Source organism: Poecilia reticulata, linkage group LG5, assembly GCF_000633615.1.
Source record: "Poecilia reticulata strain Guanapo linkage group LG5, Guppy_female_1.0+MT, whole genome shotgun sequence".
Taxonomy (NCBI): domain Eukaryota; kingdom Metazoa; phylum Chordata; class Actinopteri; order Cyprinodontiformes; family Poeciliidae; genus Poecilia; species Poecilia reticulata.
Window position 1 is genome coordinate 22,911,771 of NC_024335.1, and position 17,802 is coordinate 22,929,572.

General features: G+C 42.0%; 1 protein-coding gene across 8 annotated transcripts in view; it reads left to right on the forward strand.

Annotated features, from left to right (window-relative positions):
* The first annotated feature begins 431 nt into the window (after positions 1 to 431).
* Positions 432 to 17,802, forward strand: part of wnk2 (WNK lysine deficient protein kinase 2) — a 30,199-nt gene continuing 12,828 nt past the window's right edge. For 3 of the 8 annotated variants that reach the window (XM_008409687.2, XM_008409688.2, XM_008409690.2), the window contains exons 1-14: positions 433 to 2,033; positions 7,622 to 7,794; positions 8,057 to 8,277; positions 9,850 to 10,007; positions 11,372 to 11,460; positions 11,654 to 11,873; positions 12,006 to 12,258; positions 12,834 to 13,144; positions 13,258 to 14,142; positions 14,510 to 14,632; positions 15,184 to 15,216; positions 16,229 to 16,339; positions 16,533 to 16,943; positions 17,122 to 17,691. In XM_008409687.2, the coding sequence (XP_008407909.1) occupies positions 1,377 to 2,033; positions 7,622 to 7,794; positions 8,057 to 8,277; positions 9,850 to 10,007; positions 11,372 to 11,460; positions 11,654 to 11,873; positions 12,006 to 12,258; positions 12,834 to 13,144; positions 13,258 to 14,142; positions 14,510 to 14,632; positions 15,184 to 15,216; positions 16,229 to 16,339; positions 16,533 to 16,943; positions 17,122 to 17,691 (4,215 nt within the window). In that variant the 5' untranslated portion in view covers positions 433 to 1,376. Of the gene's footprint in view, positions 2,034 to 7,621; positions 7,795 to 8,056; positions 8,278 to 9,849; positions 10,008 to 11,371; positions 11,461 to 11,653; positions 11,874 to 12,005; positions 12,259 to 12,833; positions 13,145 to 13,257; positions 14,143 to 14,509; positions 14,633 to 15,183; positions 15,217 to 16,228; positions 16,340 to 16,532; positions 16,944 to 17,121; positions 17,692 to 17,802 lie in introns of all 8 variants that reach the window. The other 5 variants (XM_017304658.1, XM_008409689.2, XM_017304659.1 and 2 more) reach the window with 5 other exon arrangements.

The window sequence follows — 17,802 nt, forward strand, 5'->3', positions numbered from 1 at the left end:
ACTACATATGAAACACCTAAATAAAGAAAATCAAACTAAAGGGCTGGAACAAATAATTAACAATCTTTTGTACAGTCATATTATTTTAGAATACTAAAAGTTGTCCTGCAGACAGATTCTCCCACCCGAGCTGTGAATCAGTGTGGCTCCTCCAGAGTCTGGGTTTTGGCTGCCTTGTTGATTAGGTCCCTCCTTGTCATGTCTTGACAGGTTTGCTTGACACTGTACTCATTTTTGGGAAGATGGTCTGCAGTGTCTTTTCAAGCTGCAAACTTTGCTCTTGTCTGTCACAAAGTTCCAAGAAAACACTTTGAGGTGTAGAGTTGCAACGTGACAAAAACATTTAAATCCAAGGAATTTTAATACTTCAAAGGCTTTCTAGAAACTATAATATTAGACCATGTCATCCCTTTTGTTTGGCTTTTAATCATCCTCCCTTTGGAGGCTTACCGCGTCACGAAGAGGGCGGACAGTTTGCGCGGTCCACTCAGACCGTCTCACCAGAGGAGGGTAAGGGTGCTGGCTAAAAGCGTGCCGAGTTATTGGATACGTGTTGTTGCTAGGGGCGTGGGTTGCGTCGTGCAACTGATTCCTCCCCAAACCTCCAAAGAAAGAAAGCGAGAGAATGGGAGGATGAACCCGGGAAGACAAGGGTGAGAACATCAGCTGGTTCAGAGATGCGCGGACAGCTGCCTGATCCGACCTGTGCCGCAGTGAGCATAATCCCATAAGCGCTTCTGTCCATCCGCTACTCTGCTGCAGGACGGCTCTGAAGGGGGGGAAAAAAAGAAAGAAAGTGCGTGCTGACTGTTTTATTGAGAATTATGCTCAGCTCTCACTTGTCGGAGGAGAATCGCGTCAGCCGCTGACTCCACTGAGTCAGAGTGCGGGATGGGGAGAGGGAGGACAGACCGCTGCGCACTTTCTCTGTCCCGTGATGTGTCCTCGGAGCGGCTGGTGCGTGGCACAGTTTCAACAGCCTGGTCTATAGGCCGGGGAGGATTTGCTTGAGGAACGTATTTTTTTAATTATTTTTTTGTTGCAGCGTGAATCTGACGCAAGGTGGATGAATGGGGATTCAGTGAGCTCCGGCCGGCGATGACATCAGGCTGAAGTGTTGCAGTGAGGCGGTTTGGGAGGCGTGAGGTGGCGCGGAGCGATGCGTGCATCCTCCGAGCTGGACGCCTTCAGGAGAACGAGCTACGTCCTGAGCAAATGCAAGACATTAGGCCACTCATCCTGAGCCGAGCTGGTCAACTGCGTCACTGCAAGTGCAGGTAGGCTGCAAACTCCCCTACGTAGTCGGGAGAGGAGCATGCTCCCCAGCCCTTCCTGCACCATGTCGCCGGTTAGTGCCTTGACAATCTAAGGGGGGGATGAATTCAGCTGACATTTCCAACAAAGATCCGCCGCTAGGATCCACGTTTTCCTCAGCTCCTAACCTGGAGTCGGACATTAACGCAAACGCGTGTAGGCATGTCTATGAGAATGGGATGGACCACAATGTCAACATCCAGAACGCAGCGCTCCGCGGGGCCAGCGACCCCAGCTCCTATCCCTCCACGGAGTACCAGGGGCTGGGCCGCCGCAGGTTCATCCGCCGGAGTCTGTGGGTGTCGGACCACGACGAGCAGCCGCTGGATACGTCGGATCTCGTCAGCAGCAGCCCGGTGCCCAACATCGACCTGCGGACTATAGTGGATCGGAGTCGGACCCGGGCTCTGCTTCCGGAGACCTCCAGCACGGAGAGCCAGGTGGGGCTGAAGGACAGCGCCACGGAAAGCGTGAGCGCCGATGAGGAGCGTGGGGACAAGTTGGAGACGGGGCCCAAGGCGGACCCGGGTCCATCAGATGTTACAGGTAAAGCGGGCAGCGACGAGAACGAAGAGGAGCCCGGGATGAAGGCTGTGTCCACCTCCCCCGGAGGACGCTTTCTGAAGTTTGACATTGAGTTGGGGAGAGGGTCTTTCAAGACCGTCTACAAAGGTCTGGACACGGACACCTGGGTGGAGGTGGCCTGGTGTGAACTGCAGGTGAGTTCAGTGTCCACTCAAACTCTCAATCACTCAAGTAAATCTAGCTGTGGGGCCCTCTGGAGTGGAGCACAAAATGGTTTCTAACAATGGATGGCGTTGTTATGCCATCCTTGGGCAAATGACCTGAAAAAGAGACATTTCCATATATCTTCTTTATACTCTTCCTCCTCAAAAACACGATTTCTCCTGAAGTTAGATTTCTTTTTTAAAATAAATTTTATTCCCATAGAGATAATTGTAATTTCACTGTACGACCTTTACATTGTTCACCTGGAACAATTCTCAGCAAACAGTTCTGTGCATGATTCAGTAGTATTTATTGGTTCCTTTAAATTTCCCTGCAGTGTTAGTGGACTTTCTTTTGAAATCTTAGAATCATCCAAAGGGGACGTTTTACCTCTTTGCTGTCACGCCTTTTTTTGTTGAAATTTGATCAGGAATTTCAACAAAAGAGTTTTGCTGGGACACAGATGATGCAGCCTGGGGTCGGTGAACCTAAAGAGGGTTGGCAATGCCTATGGCTTAAAATTCAGGTATTCTATAGCAATAAGGGTTGGAAAAAGCAACATACTAGATGTGAAACAATTATATGAATTCTCATAAGAAATTCCTTTATAAGCTGTCTGTGACTGTTCATAAAAGTAAAATTAATGAACAAAAGTAAAATATAATACACCAACCAGTCGAGCATCATGAGCAACTGCACAGACCAAAAAGTTTATGCTGCATTTTTTTTTTTTTTTTTTTTTTTTAGGGAAAAGACATTTTATTTATGCTTTTCCAAATATAATTCACTTTAGAAATTGATGTTAGAGCTATGAATATTGTATTTAAAGTATTCATTTTATTAAGTGATCATATTCCTAAATGATTTGATGTATTTATGATTTACGATTATTTTTCGGAACAAACTGTGAAATTGAGAAGTGGCAGCACAACAAAAGTCACAAAAACAACTGAGAGCAGTTTCCACATTCTGCATTTTGACCTGTTATGTGACAACCAGCCTCTGGGAAAAATGAAGCAAGAGAACAATTCATCACAGAACCATGACATGGTTTTAATCTAACTCAAATTAAAGCTAATCTTACAAACAACTTTTAAATGCCTTTCTGTTTTTTAAACATCTGATTTTGTCTTTAGTTGTCATGCAAAAAAAAAAGGAAAGTTATTTTTGTCTACAAAAAATTGGACAAATGCATTTGTGTGAGTGCAGCAAAAAGGGACAGACTGTGATGTCCACTGTGAGAAATCAACAGAATTTAGCTGATAGTGTGACAGTAACAAGCAATATGCAAATCAATCCCAATCTGGGATGATATTAAAACAGACTCTTTAAAAAAAAAAAGAAAGTTTAAAGCATCAAATGAAATGTTGAGATCAGTAATATTTTGTGTAAATGTAGACAACTACTTTGAGTATCAGTTATGTTTTTCCAGGTAAGTCCAAATGTTCAAAAATAGTATATATTTAATATCTCCCATGCATAGGTTGTTTGCTCACGTACATCAAAAATATTCCATGAACATCTTGACTTACTCTTTGACGTTTTATTTTTTTTAAAAACACTTTCTGGCTAAAATGTAACCTTGCTCTTACAAGTCCTGCCATGCGTGAAGGAAAGTTATTTTCTGATAATTCAGCTGAGCTGCAGGGAAAAAAAACTGATTAACTAATGAGCAATTACAGTCTTCTTGGAAAGACTTCCATTTGATGACAGAATTTTTATTAGAAGACAATAAGCCAAGGAGGAAAAGTCTTTAAATCACTTATACAGCCTCTTCAGTGTCACCGTGCACATTACTGTTCAGCTCTGATTATATAGGAATTTTTATTCACAATCAGCCAAAAGCAAATTGTAAAACACCTGAGAGCCCCCTGCTGGAGTGGATGCACCACCAGAACTTGAATTCACACACTTTGTCACATAGACAGTTACCTTTTTATCTATTACTTTTTATTGAATAAATAATATAGTCACTTGGTAACTACTAAATCTCTTTTAGAAGCATAATGCAAAAATAATTCAGATAAAAATGGAGGACAATGGGACTATGTTGGTCTTAGGTAGATGTAGCGAGCCCTCAATAGATTTTGTGATAGTTTTATTGAACTGAATATATCTGTCTGTTGTGTATCAAAAACTGATGGCAGCAGGTAATGGTCTTATTTGTCGCTACAGCTTGCCTGCAGTTTTAAAACATTGTCACTTTATCAAGAGCTATAAGTGATGCTTCTTTAGTTTCTCATGACTGCCCATGTTTTGTGACTCTAAATATTTATAGACAGATATTTTTTCTCTCATAAGCAAATGAAGGTGTAGCTGACTACCAGTGTGCAGCAGCAGATGGAAGAGGATATGTATTGCACTGCATAACTCAGGAACAGTGAGCGGCCGGCACTCCATGCTTTTTTTCTGAGATTGTTTTTTTAAGGAAAAGGAAGATTATGGTAGAAAAAAATGCTGCAACCTCAGTTTTCAATGAACCACGCAGGTTATTTTATTACATGCTAAACCTACAGTTCCCCTGCAATGACAGCTTGCTGCATCATTAATCCGTGTATGCAGTAATCTAATGATCAGTTTAGATGCGATCCATGTGATATGGAGATTAGTGTCTGCAGACAGACGTGCAGACAGAGGCTGGCCTTCCAGGACTTCAAGTGTGCCAAATTAATTTTCTTCTGCCTGTAAAGAGGAAGTGTTTTACAGCTGTTATAGATTTACCTATAAAACATCAGCAAGCTCAAATGGAGCAGTAGCATACGTTTCTTACAACAAACATTTTAAAATCTGCATGTCGTTGAATTATTTAGCAACGGTGTGATTGTTCAGAAACTATTTTTTTTTCACATTAGAGGAACCAAATGGTAAAAAATAAAAAAGAAGAAATTCCAGGCAACTTTTTTTTTATATCCATTTAGTGCAATCATATGTGCAAAGTCCTCCCCCATCTTCTTGCTTTTGCAGAACCTAGGTTCACTGTATCAGGCCTCAGGGAATAATTACCAAAAATGGAAGGCCTACTCAATCAGTTTCAGACTGCAGAGACAAATTCAATCTCTACTACATTGTGCTTATCTCACGTTTTCTACTGGTCTAGTTTTCAGGGAGGGCAGAATCTTAGCAGGCTGATAATCAACCAGAGATGAAACTCAGATTAGACCATTATGAGAAAAGCCAAGATGTTCTATGTGTCAGTTCCTTGTATCCCATACTAAAATTGTTGCTTAATTCTTTTTAAGAAATTGTCATGGAGCTTTGTGCATTCTGAAATCCTTCTTAGAGAGTAAATATAAGATGTCTGCACAGTTTTTCAGATTTTACAGTATTCCAAAGAAAACATAAACCCATTTTCTGTATGTATGTTTACATAATTCCCAGCTATCCATATCATAGAGGTAAATGTGGAGAGTGTGTGAGGCGTGTGTCTGATCAGGTTCTTAGGGGAGATCTAGCGATGATTCAACCATCCTGTCCCTGGAGACCAGGCTGTGCCCTTTAGAGCATCTATGCCTCTGAAGCGTAGTCACAAAAACCTGCTGCCGTATAAACCCTTTTCTTTTACTCTGTGTACGTTTACCGAAGCTCTGAAAGTGAGTCAGCATTCATCACAAATTTATAAAGATTTGTGAATCAAAACTAAGAGAGAGAAAAGCAACACAGGCAGCTTCTCTTGACATTCATTTGCTCAATAACTGTCAAACATTTGCAGAGGAAGTCATTTGAGCAAAATGATCAGATCAGTTTGTGAAATGCAACAATATGGCTGAGTTAAGATCTTCATCTTCATCTCGCACCCCGTTATTTGTTTTGTTGCTAAACACTTGTTTAGCCCCCCCACCCCCCCTCCTCAGTATTGCCACAAAGATTTATTTGGAGAGATTCTTGCTGATGCAGCACTCTGCGCCAACACACAGATGAGATAGGAAAGACTGGGTTCGGCTGAGGGTAGCAGCAAATATGGAGAATGTGACGCAGAGAGATCATTTTTCAATACATGTTCGCATTTGGTTCTCATGTTTTGCGTTTAAATATAAGTTTCTGTGCTATACTTCCTGCAAAGCGATCATTATGTACAGCAGATCTGATGCCACACCATGATTAACGGAGACCTTCTCCCTGTAAAGCATCTTTACTAAATTGTTTGCAAACTTCCTAAAAAGAAACAATAGGGACATAAGCACAACGCAGGCTCTTCAGTGAGAACTTGAGTCACAAAGGAAGCTTCAGCAACTGCATAATGCAAGATGCATTAGGCTGCACAGGTCACAGTGGGCGCTGAGTGAAATCCGATTCCCGCGTGTGAGTCAAAAACCAACACCACGAGTCAGTGTATGAACTTACTGAGCACCCCACTCATTTGAAACGGGAACTGCAACCTATTTCTTCCAGTTATACTGTCGCTATTGGAACAGTGGCAGCGGAAATACAGAAGACGCCCAGAAATTTGTGGCCGCTGTAGCTGCTGCACTGCTGACTGGAGAGAAAAACGCGATGCAGAAGGTGTTTGCTGTCAGCTCTTTTACTATTTATACAACAGTTCAGGGAAGGCAGGGGTCAAAAATATTGATCCAGTCTGAACGGATTCAATCAGGCGCACAGTACACAGAAAATTAAAGTTTTAACATCTTTGAAGGTGGATGCACTCACTGCATCAAAGCCACGAGTTTGTGTTGACGCCTTTGTGGTTTTGAAGAAATCTCTCGCCTATTAGCCTCCACAGATGTGACTTTGTCTGTTTTACCGCGTCAGACAAAAGAATGAGGCTTTTACTCATCCGTCCTCTGATTACGTGTTGATCCCACTTGTGGGTTTTTGAGATGTTTGGGATTTGTATGTTTTATAAACAGTGCTGAAAAAGAGTGTAAATGGGTCAGACCCCCATGTTCAGCCACATCAAAATGCCAAAGCTGTGTTCACTCCAAACACGAGCCTCAGACAATCCTAAGGGAGCCCCAGTCAAGCTCACTGCTTCAATCAGGATACAAGTTGTTATGGTACTTTTGTTAAATCGGTCCAACAAAGTGAAAAGCTAACATAGAGTATAATGGAAAAGTTGCTTTGTTGTGTCTGATGTTTCTCATCTCTCCCGTCTCTATAAAACTAGTCAGCAGAAGGACACATAAAAAGCTCTAAATTGTCCAAGTGGACATCTAGGCTGACTTTGGACTTGATACAACACAGGCAGACAGGGCTGGATTTACAAGCATGTTTTGGTTTTGGTGTCCTTCTAGTACAGAAAAAATATTTTACTAATGCAAATTAGAATCCTGTACATAAGCAGAATTTATGCACGACAGGTTTATTGCCTCCACTGATCAGTACCTTCACGTTGTTCCCAAATACAGTATATATTCATAATTTTAAAATACTTGAGTATTGTTTTGATTTATAAAAATCCCAAAATATTGATACAGTTCACCTGATATGGGCCTCGTGAGTTTGATATAAAGTACAATGCAAAACATGTGTTCATTAAAAAAAAAGAAAAAAAAAGAAAAGTATTTTATTTATGGATCATTGTGAGTGAGAGTTTTGGAAAAATGACATCAATTCACAGATTTTCCTTCCTTTTCCCCAGGAAAGGAAACTATCCAAAGCTGAGAGGCAGCGGTTCAAAGAGGAGGCAGAGATGCTGAAGGCCCTGCAGCACCCCAACATCGTGCGATTTTATGACTTCTGGGAGTCACCAGTAAAAGGGAAGAAGTGCATCGTCCTTGTGACAGAGCTAATGACATCGGGCACGCTGAAAACGTAAGAATCTGTGACAACAATTCATTATTGTCTTTTGAGAACTCATGTTTAAATGTACATTACATGATTGCACATACAGTAAAGGTAAGTGATCTATACTTTTCATCCGTGTGTTTAGGCAGCTAAACAACTTTATAAATTAAAAAGCATTAGTCATATTCAGACCGCCTCAAAAAAAGATCAATCTATCTCTCTATATATAAATAAAACTGATGTCTTTATCTGTATAAGTTGGAACATTTGAGCATTTGTCTTCTTGCAGGTATCTAAAGCGCTTCAAGGTTATGAAGCCCAAAGTCCTGAGAAGGTGGTGTCGGCAGATTCTCAAAGGCCTCCATTTCCTCCACACCAGGACGCCTCCCATCATCCACAGAGACCTCAAGTGTGACAACATTTTCATCACTGGTCCAACTGGCTCTGTCAAAATAGGAGACCTTGGATTAGCAACCCTAAAGAGGGCCTCTTTTGCCAAAAGTGTTATTGGTTAGTTGCTGGCTAATTGTTTAGCTGAAGTAATTTTACTAATTTAATCCTGTTCTGTACGTTTGCATCATTTATGTTGTCTTGGGAGCTCCAGGGCTGCCACAGAACCAACTGAAAGAACAGCTTCATCACATGTCCAGATTGGTGACAAATTAAAAGAAAACAACCAGATGTTGCGACAAGTAATTCCTTCTTATCAGACGGATTTTGATTCAGTAGCATCTTCCTTTACATGTTAAAAAAGCAACATAGTGGATTTTAAAGTCCAAACGTTCAGGAGGAGCTGTCCTAAGAAATCACTGTGATTTCACCTGCCTGCATTCAGTCTCCATGGTAACCAGCTCATAGTGACTGACGTCTAAACTCCATCCCATAACTGAATTAGGTTTAATTCATACTCAGAAAAGTGTGACAATTGTCTACTTAAAAATAGTGTAACAAAGTGACAATTAATATATTAATAGCAATATATTAAGAATATATTATTAACATGTTTTTATTAATTATAACTATTAATTAAATTAACATATGATTAATGTCATTAATATTAATATAATATATGTTTATATTAATATGTCTTAAGAACATCAGCTTTAATTAAAAACTCTTGATTGAATTATGTTTGTGTGGCACAGTTCCTGGGGCGGATATGGCAATTAAAACTAAGGGATTCCCTTTGAATATAATTTTTTTTTATTATTCAATATTGTTGACCTTACTAATAAAATATCACTAAATTATACTTTGTAATAATGCAATTGATCAATAATTACAATTTTATAAAGTCAACATAATCAACTAAATATAGTCATTTTTTATGACGTGGCTCCTGGTATTTCTTTTGCAAATATTGATTTTGCCCAGCGACACTTTTGAGTGCAGATATTCACCTCAGGATCAGGACAAATGGTCGGCTGTGACCATCCAGCTGGATCCAGATGTTCTCCTGTGGAGCAGGTCAATAACACACCAGTCTGAGCCTGCAGGTGTACATACATGCTGCATGTACACAAAACCCACAGAGGAGAGGATTTCTACTGTTTTATTGTCATTATTACGCTTTCTACCGATTGCTTCTTAAATATGGAAGAGCCACTGCAAGTCAGCAGAAAGCTGTTCAGACTAATTACTTCCTGGAAGAAGGTAAACCGATCCTCATGGGTCTTTTCCAGGAAGATGATGCTTCCTTCTGAAATAAGAGATGACAGAATACAATGTCAATGTTGCAAAGCTATAGTCCCTAATATTCACACAATTTCAGACTTTTTAATAATGATGAAATGTAATACAGTTCTCTCAACGATGCTAATGTAAATGAAAATATTTATAAACATTTGCATTATTATAAAAACAGATTTACACAGAGGACTAAAAAAGTGCATGCTGATTTTTCTTTTAACTTGTCACTTGTTTATACATACATGTGGAGTTTTGTTGTGATCCATTTAAAGCCAAAGCTTCAGCATTAGCAAAATCTTTAATTTTTTTGCTTTTGCTGCAACTGGCATTTGAACACTGATAACACAATAAAAGTGTAAATATTTAATGCACAGTCTTTCGTAAATGTTCCAGGTACTCCAGAGTTTATGGCCCCAGAGATGTATGAGGAGCACTACGACGAGGCTGTGGATGTCTATGCTTTTGGGATGTGCATGCTGGAGATGGCCACCTCAGAGTATCCTTACTCTGAGTGTCAGAACGCTGCTCAGATCTACCGCAAAGTCACAAGTGTAAGTTCATTTTCATGAGATGTGGCTACCAACTCTTTATATCACAAGAAAACACATCGATCCGGATACTTTGCGATTTTAAATGAGTGATAGAACAGAATAGAATAGACTGTCACTTTGCGTGATACAATAGCAATGTGGATGTTTCTCTTAAGATGCTATTTGTGAGCTTTGATGGCAAACAATTTCTCTATCACTGTTTTGGTCATTTTTATTACTAGACAAAGAATAACAACAATAAATATTACATTTACTCTACTGTCACAATAATCTATGTTAATATATTGGAGTGGGAAATGTAACTGGGGCATTTTTAGTGGCAATATAAAATTAGGCAGCTATAACTCATATATAAACTGATGAATAGGGACACAGTGAGGCTGTTTGTGGCCCAGACCTCTGAAGGTGTCTGTGATTTCATCAGAACTGAACTGTAAACAGTAACCTATCTTGATCCTAGCGTTTTGAGCCAGAAAAACCATAAAAACTCACAGTGAATAATAAAAATGTCAGCTGAATTTGCAGATGGATCAGGCCAGCAGTAGAATCTGCTGAGACAGAACTTCTTTGATGGTTCTGTGTTTTTCTCTGACAATCGGTCTTTGTTGCTCTTTTTTTCTCAGTCAGCATTGAGCGCTCTCAGAAATCAGGTGCAAACCACAAAGGAGTTTAATAAAACTGTGTTCGTGGCACGTTGCACACCCATGGGTAAAGTGCAATCTAGTATTTTTCCCAGCCGCACTTTTTAAGTTTTCAAAGACAGACAGTTCTACTGACAACATGCCACAGGCTGAGGACAGAAGTCTAATGAAAGGCTTAGATGTGAAAACCCAAGAATTCATTGATTTCTTAAGTTAAATTTAAAACTAGCTGAGCAAGATGATTGGTTTTATAAATACTTCTACATGGATCGACAGGCTCACGTTGATCTTAATGATGTAACAAGGCCAGAATATCAATATCTTGCGTATTTCATGAACATCACGTTTGTTATAAAAGATTATTACAGCTTATCAACGTCATGATGACGATCACTTTCAAAAGTCTTGTCTGATCATATAAATAGTCAGATTTCTAGGGGCCTGTAATTTTTAAACTTAAACTCACATTAACCCTCAATTTCCATCAAACCAAAGCAAGTAGCCTCATTCAGATTGACATCTAGTCTCCACTTGCAAGCAGATCTTCTTTTACCTCCTGCACTATGTATCTCTGTAATCCTTAATCTGTGGACATCGAGGGGAAGCTGTGTTATTGAGGGAAGTTAATGCTTTTTGACACTGCTTCATCAAATTGCTCCTAGTAATTGCTCCTGATGAGAACTTGTTTCCTACTGAGTTGAGACATGCTGGTTTGCTTTTCAGGGGGTGAAGCCTGCCAGCTACGGCAAAGTCAGTGACCCAGAAATTAAGGAAATTATTGGGGAGTGTATCTGCCACAGATGGGAGGAGCGGTAAGTTGCCAACGACGTCTGAGTTGGTCTGAAACACATTCCTCATGCAGGTAGTGGAGCTGGACCTCTGTGTTCGTTTTGCATTTTGTTTTCTGCTCTGGCGGTGTGACGTTAATGCCCGTATATTTGGATCTGAGCGTGCGTTGCCACTGTAAAGATCTGTTGTGCAGAAGTGTTTGTGTATTTTCTGCAGGTACTCCATCAAGGACCTCCTGAACCATGCATATTTTGCCGAAGACACAGGAGTCAGGGTTGAGCTAAATGAGGAGGACGATGGAAAAAAATCAACCATTGCTTTAAAGCTGTGGGTTGAAGATCCTAAAAAGCTAAAGGGAAAATATAAGGACACTGGTGCTATTGAGTTTACCTTCGACTTGGAGAAAGAAGTTCCAGAAGTAGTTGCACAAGAAATGGTAAAAGAACCAAAATAGTCAAATTTTGAATGACTCATGACAAACATATTTATGTTTAGCGTACAAGGTATTCAGTTTGACCTTTATGTATTTCGCTTTACCTTTAACAAGAGTCTTGCCCGTTTCTTGTAGGTGGAGTCAGGATTTTTCTTGGAATGTGATGTAAAGATAGTTGGTAAATCCATCAGAGACCGTGTGGCTCTAATAAAATGGAGGAGGGCAAGGACTGGCTCACCAAATGGAAACAGTGAAGTGAAGAAGACGCAGCAGAACCTTCTGCAGGTCCCTGGTACTGGTCCACCCGAGGAAACCATCTTCACCACTGCAGATTGTGAGGACCAAGAAACTCTGATCTGCACTGTTCCTGTAATCACACCTGCCACATGTAAGAAGCTCAATGAAAAACGACACCTCAAGGGCACTGGTTTTATTATCTCTGGATCTTGTCCATATGTTATTACATTGTTACAACTGCTAGCGTCGATATATCTTCCATATGTTTGCTGTGTCTCCTACATGGCTTGTGAGAAAACTTAAATGGGACTTCTTGTAGCCTTCTTTCAACAATTTGCGCAGATAAACAAATAATCTACGGCATGAAATCTCAATAAAGTATATAGAAGTTTGAGAATATAATGTTAGTAAATGTGTAAAAAGGTTATAGGGATGTGGATACTTGTAGCAATACTGTGTATTACACCGTCTCAATCTGCACTAATAACTGTAAGAGATGTGAAAACTCAAATAGCCTCAAATTAAGCAGAATGCCTTTGAATCAACCTGAAGTAGAGATAGAAAAATAGGACTGCAGCGCGATGAAATGAAATTAAAGCAATCAGCCACCATGACCCCTAATTTAAATTCCAATTACAGCCTCATTCGACCCTTCATCACTATCTGTTTTTCCTTCGGAGGCTCTTCATGGTGAATTATAGTGTTTCATTCTCTCTGTTGTCACAGCTGATAGCGGAGCGAACGCCAACGTGCAATTAGACGATCTGAGCAATCAGCAGAACGGTCCCTACCAGTCACTTCCAGAACCCGTTTCCACTGCACACATGCTCTACAGTCCTCCTTCACACACTGACTCCCAGCTGCACCAAGGATCCTACCAGCAATCTGCAGGACAGGGCTCGCATGAAAACAACAAACAGCCAACCGCGCAACCACACCAGGGAGTCTACCAGCAACCCGCAGCAGATCAGCTGCATCCTGGGACCTTCCAGCAGCCTGCGGCACAACTGCACCAGGGGCCTTTTCAGTGTCAAACAGTGAGTACTTGCTGTCGTGTTTTAATCACATGTCCTTTTAAATTCTATTTTTATTTATGTTTTTTGCAAAAACCTAATGTTTTATCTTTTTTTCTGAACGGATTCCTGATCAGCGCCACTACAGTGATCCTTTTGTATGTCACAAGAACCCGCTCGCCACTGAAAGCACAGCGTGTCTTAGGCGTGGCAGTGCCCCCACAGTAGAGATGTTACAGTGCAGGATGCACTCCCTCTCTCAGACAAAGAACCAAAGTCTGTTGCAAGCTCTCTCCTCATCTGACAGTTCCCAGAGTTCACTGCAGTCTGCAGACTACCTATCCTCAAACGATGCCCACAATCCCTCTTTATTATCGTCTCCTTTCTTGTCTCCGCATCAGCTTTCTCTCCGTGACTCAGCAGGTTATTCAAATTCACCTCCCCCTCCCCTGGTTTTACAACCTCCCTCGGCACACCGTCTTAGCGTGCCACGCAGCCCACAGCGCCACCACCGCCGACATCAGTGCAAAGCTTGCATGTCTCTCCTCTTTAAGGACAAGATGGAAGGAGGCGGGTGGCGCAGACGCACTTCTAGCACATCCAATTTAGACGCATCTACTTCTGTTCCTTTGTTAAAGTCTTCACAGGCCACTTCACCTCATGTTTTGGGCTCACCTGCTGAACCGTCACCGAACAGCAAGCCAAGCAAGGCCACCTCACCTTCACACCATTCCACATCCTCTTCAGTCGTGTTTCCACTTGGTGTATACGAAGGTGGAGAACTCCGCCTTCTCAACTACTGTCTCCATCACATTGTCAGTCGCAGAACCAGCTCTCCCACCCTCCCTGAAAGAGGAGGTGTAAATCACCCTCTCCAGAGCCACATCTTGGACACCGACTACTCTGTAACTGAACATAAAGGGAAAAGTCAGAGCTTGGAAGCCCCTCTTTCCCGAACCCCAAACTTTGATGAGAACTTGGTGCTGTCATCACTGTGCAGCAAAGGCAGAGCAGATCACATGGTATGTGAGCGAAGGAGGCTTTATGTAGTTTGAATGCAACGTAGCTGCACTGGTCAGTATCCCTCCTGATTCCACCAGCAGCTTCGGTCCTTTTAACAACCAGTTTTCTGCTTCTGCTTAATTCGCAGCGTAAACTCAGTTCCTTGGTTTGCTTAACCACTGTTGTAACTTCCCATCACAAACATGCAGCCGGTCCATCTCCTAAAAACCTCCCTTTGTTTCATGCCATTGACAGCTGCCGCTCAAACGCGCTAAATCTCTTTAGGAATGTGCAGAACAAGATAAAATAAATAAATAAATAAATCAATCAATCAAATGTCTGAAAAAAGTTTAATTAAATGTGGTCTCTTGATTGTATTTGTGACAGACGGTTTCTGCTCCAGCTACTCCAGTGCCCCCTGTGCAGCAGAGCAGACAGACATCCCAGAGTTTCCCAGCCGCAGCCCCGACTCTGCAGACGCATCTTACTGTCCAGTCCACCCAGGAGCAGGTACTGCAAGCTCAGAATGACCTCTGAACTCACAGGAGGAGAGAGAGAAAGAAAAATAGGCCGTCAGATATACTAATGTTACATCTCACCCAGTATTGGGAACATCCTGTCTGTGCCTCCAGAACTGTTCCAATCAGTCAACGGGATCCATGAGGAACATTTGTCCTAGAATGTGATTCGTTCCTTTAACATTGTCATTTGCAGGGATAACATCAGATCTGGAACAGAGGAGTCTGGACATCAGATGATCTTTTTAAGCTCCTTCCAGTCTGTAATCAACATGTGTCCTCTGTACACGTGTTTGCCTCTGTGACTACATAACAATAACCTATTCACTGAATTTTGCTCTTATTAACAAAATAAATAGCACCCGAGGTTTTTGCTTTAAATAGTGCGTGCGTAGCATGGATAAAAATCTAAAAAAAAAAGTATTTTCCCTTTCGCTGCGCAGCTCTTTATGGTTGTGCATGTACTCGGTGTGCACCCGTTTGTACGAAAAACTCTATTTATGTGGTCTGTGTTTGTCTCCCATTTGTCTCCTCTCCCTGTAGTGTCATCTCCAGCCAGCTGCCGTCCCGTCTCAGGTAGACTTGCACACTGCAAAACACACAGGATAACAGTTTTAAAATTAGCTGCCCCAGAAGCTCACCTGGTTCAGAGCTTCGGACCTCATAGCTTGTGGTTTAAAACAGCAGATAATACTCCTTAAAAATATATAAGTGTATAACTTTACTGTCTGAACAATAATTAAATCATGAGTATCCAAAGTGCGGGAGGTGGCCGTCTGCCTTCAAACCATGAACAGATTTGAGAGGCATTTGTCCCTCCAGCACAGGCAACTGATGCAGATGGAGTATTTGAAAAGGTTTCAGGGTTTAATACATATTTTATAAATCTTATATGATTTAATTTCAGAAGCAAAAACATTCAGTAATTTTTGCTTAAAGGCTGACGCATTTATTAACTTTGTCTAAATATAGCAAGCATTTTCAAAAGAAAGCGTGACTCAGTTCTTGTTGCAAAGAAACAGACTGACAAAAAATCTAGAAAATATAAAATTATTGACTTAAAAAAATGCTGATGATGCAAACACGTGAGACCATTTTAGTATATTGGATCTCCATTTATTTATAGGTTGGTTTTCCTCGAAAATCTAACTAGCTTGTTTAACTTGACACTTCTGGACAGCAGAGCAAAGACTTTGAATTAGATGGCTTGAAGATAAACTGGAACGGTGACAAGCAAAGCTGGCAAAAGGCTGGAGCTTATCAGACACATTGCAGAGAGATTTAAGAAGCTCTTTTTTTAAAGAACTAAAGTAATTTTGTACTGCACTAAAATATTACTGTATTTTAAGCCGTTCAAACCTCTCAAACCAGAAAAATACATAACTTTATGTATATTCTCTCTCTCGACACATTGTTTTAACTTGAATGCATTTGTGAAATCATGCTGATTCCCACAAAATTTCCTAATTGAGAAAAGCACCGTATTGTCAACAAACGCTAATACTTTTAAAAATAAGTCTGAATTTCTGATTCAAAAATGATTTTTTTGTTAAATAAAAAGAAAACGTTATTTGATTTCTTCCCTTAGTTGTTTTCTGCTGACCAGCCGTCGTCACATCTGAGTCCTCCTGATTCGGCTGGCAGGTTTCCGCTCTGCAGCGCTCCTCCCCCTCTCCTGCCCCTGCCCATCAGCACACAGGTGTGTTGCGGTAGAGTGCTATTGCGACGGAGACATAAAAAAAACACACAAAAAAAAAACAGAGAAAACATATTGTAACACATGGAGCATTGCAGTGTTGCAGTAAAAACCCAAACGACCTGTGCGTGAATGTTAAATGTACCGACTCGCTGTCTTTGTTCATTTTATTTCGTTTTCCCCTTTTCTTTCCCAGTTTCCCTCTCCATATTCTGTCGTTCACATGCCCGCTCCCTTTTCCCCGGCTTCCCTGCCGTCCACCTTCAGCAGCAGCGACGCTGCTATGTCTACCTCTTACTACTCACCTTCACCTCTCCTGCCCTCCCTCCCTCTCACCCCCCACACAGCTCTGACATCTATACCTTCTCTTGGGACTCCTCAGACTCCCATGTCCACGCCTCAAAATGTCCCCAGTTTGCCTCTCCCTTTCCCTCACCTGGGAATAGCCAAGTCCCCTGTGGTGCCCCAGCAGCAGGCTGGCTCACACGCATCTCAGCAGCACACCAGTAGCCTCCATTCCACCCATCCCTTACCTTTCTCCCAGGTACCACCCACCCCATTCCCTGCCCCCCACCCTGAACAGGAACTGGCTGACCAGCCTGTCCAGGTGAATATTTGACTCCGTTCTCACTGTAATGGCTTGGTCTTGACAAATCTGAGGTGGTGTCTGTATTGTTGGTCGTAATGCATGCAGGGCATGCCTTCGGAGATTCAGAAGAAAGTAAATTAAATTGTTGCTCGTTCCCATAAATGTGATGTTTTGTTTTTTTCTGATTATTTCTCAGGTGGCTGCTCCCCATGGGACTCTGATAGATGTTCAGCATTTGGAAACAGCTCCCCCTGTCTTACCCACTGGACAGACTCCGATATGGGGAAGCAGAATGGACACAGACTCTCCTGCAGCTGCAACGTTTCCAGTCCCCGCTCCAGCTTCAGTTTCCGTCTCGACTACGGTTCAGTTTGAAGCCAAAGCCCCGGTGCGAACTCCTCCTCCAGCTCCAGGGTCAGCTCAGGCTGCAGCAGCACCTCAGACTCCAACGCAGGCTCAAAAACCACTGCAGCCTGTGGCCTCAGCCCAACTTCAGGCACCAATATCTGCATCGACTTTCACTGTCGAGCTCACAATGGTCTCCTCTGTGAGCTCAGCTGCATCGCAGACCCCAGGTTTGGTCTCAGACTCAGCTCCTGTCAGTCTGTCAGCGCCCAGTCAGGCTGCGGCTCCTGCTGGAGTTTCAGTTCTGCAGCCCGCTGGCGTCCACACAACAGGCCCAGTGTCCGAGTCCACCGGCCTGGCTCAGCACAGCGTGGAGGCAACATCCATCCCTGGGAGCTTCCAGCAGGAGACCTGCGCAGAGGTAGGATTCCTTATTTCTTTCTTTCTTTCTTTCTTTCTTTCTTTCTTTCTTTCTTTCTTTCTTTCTTTCTTTCTTCCTTCCTTCCTTCCTTCCTTCCTTCCTTCCTTCCTT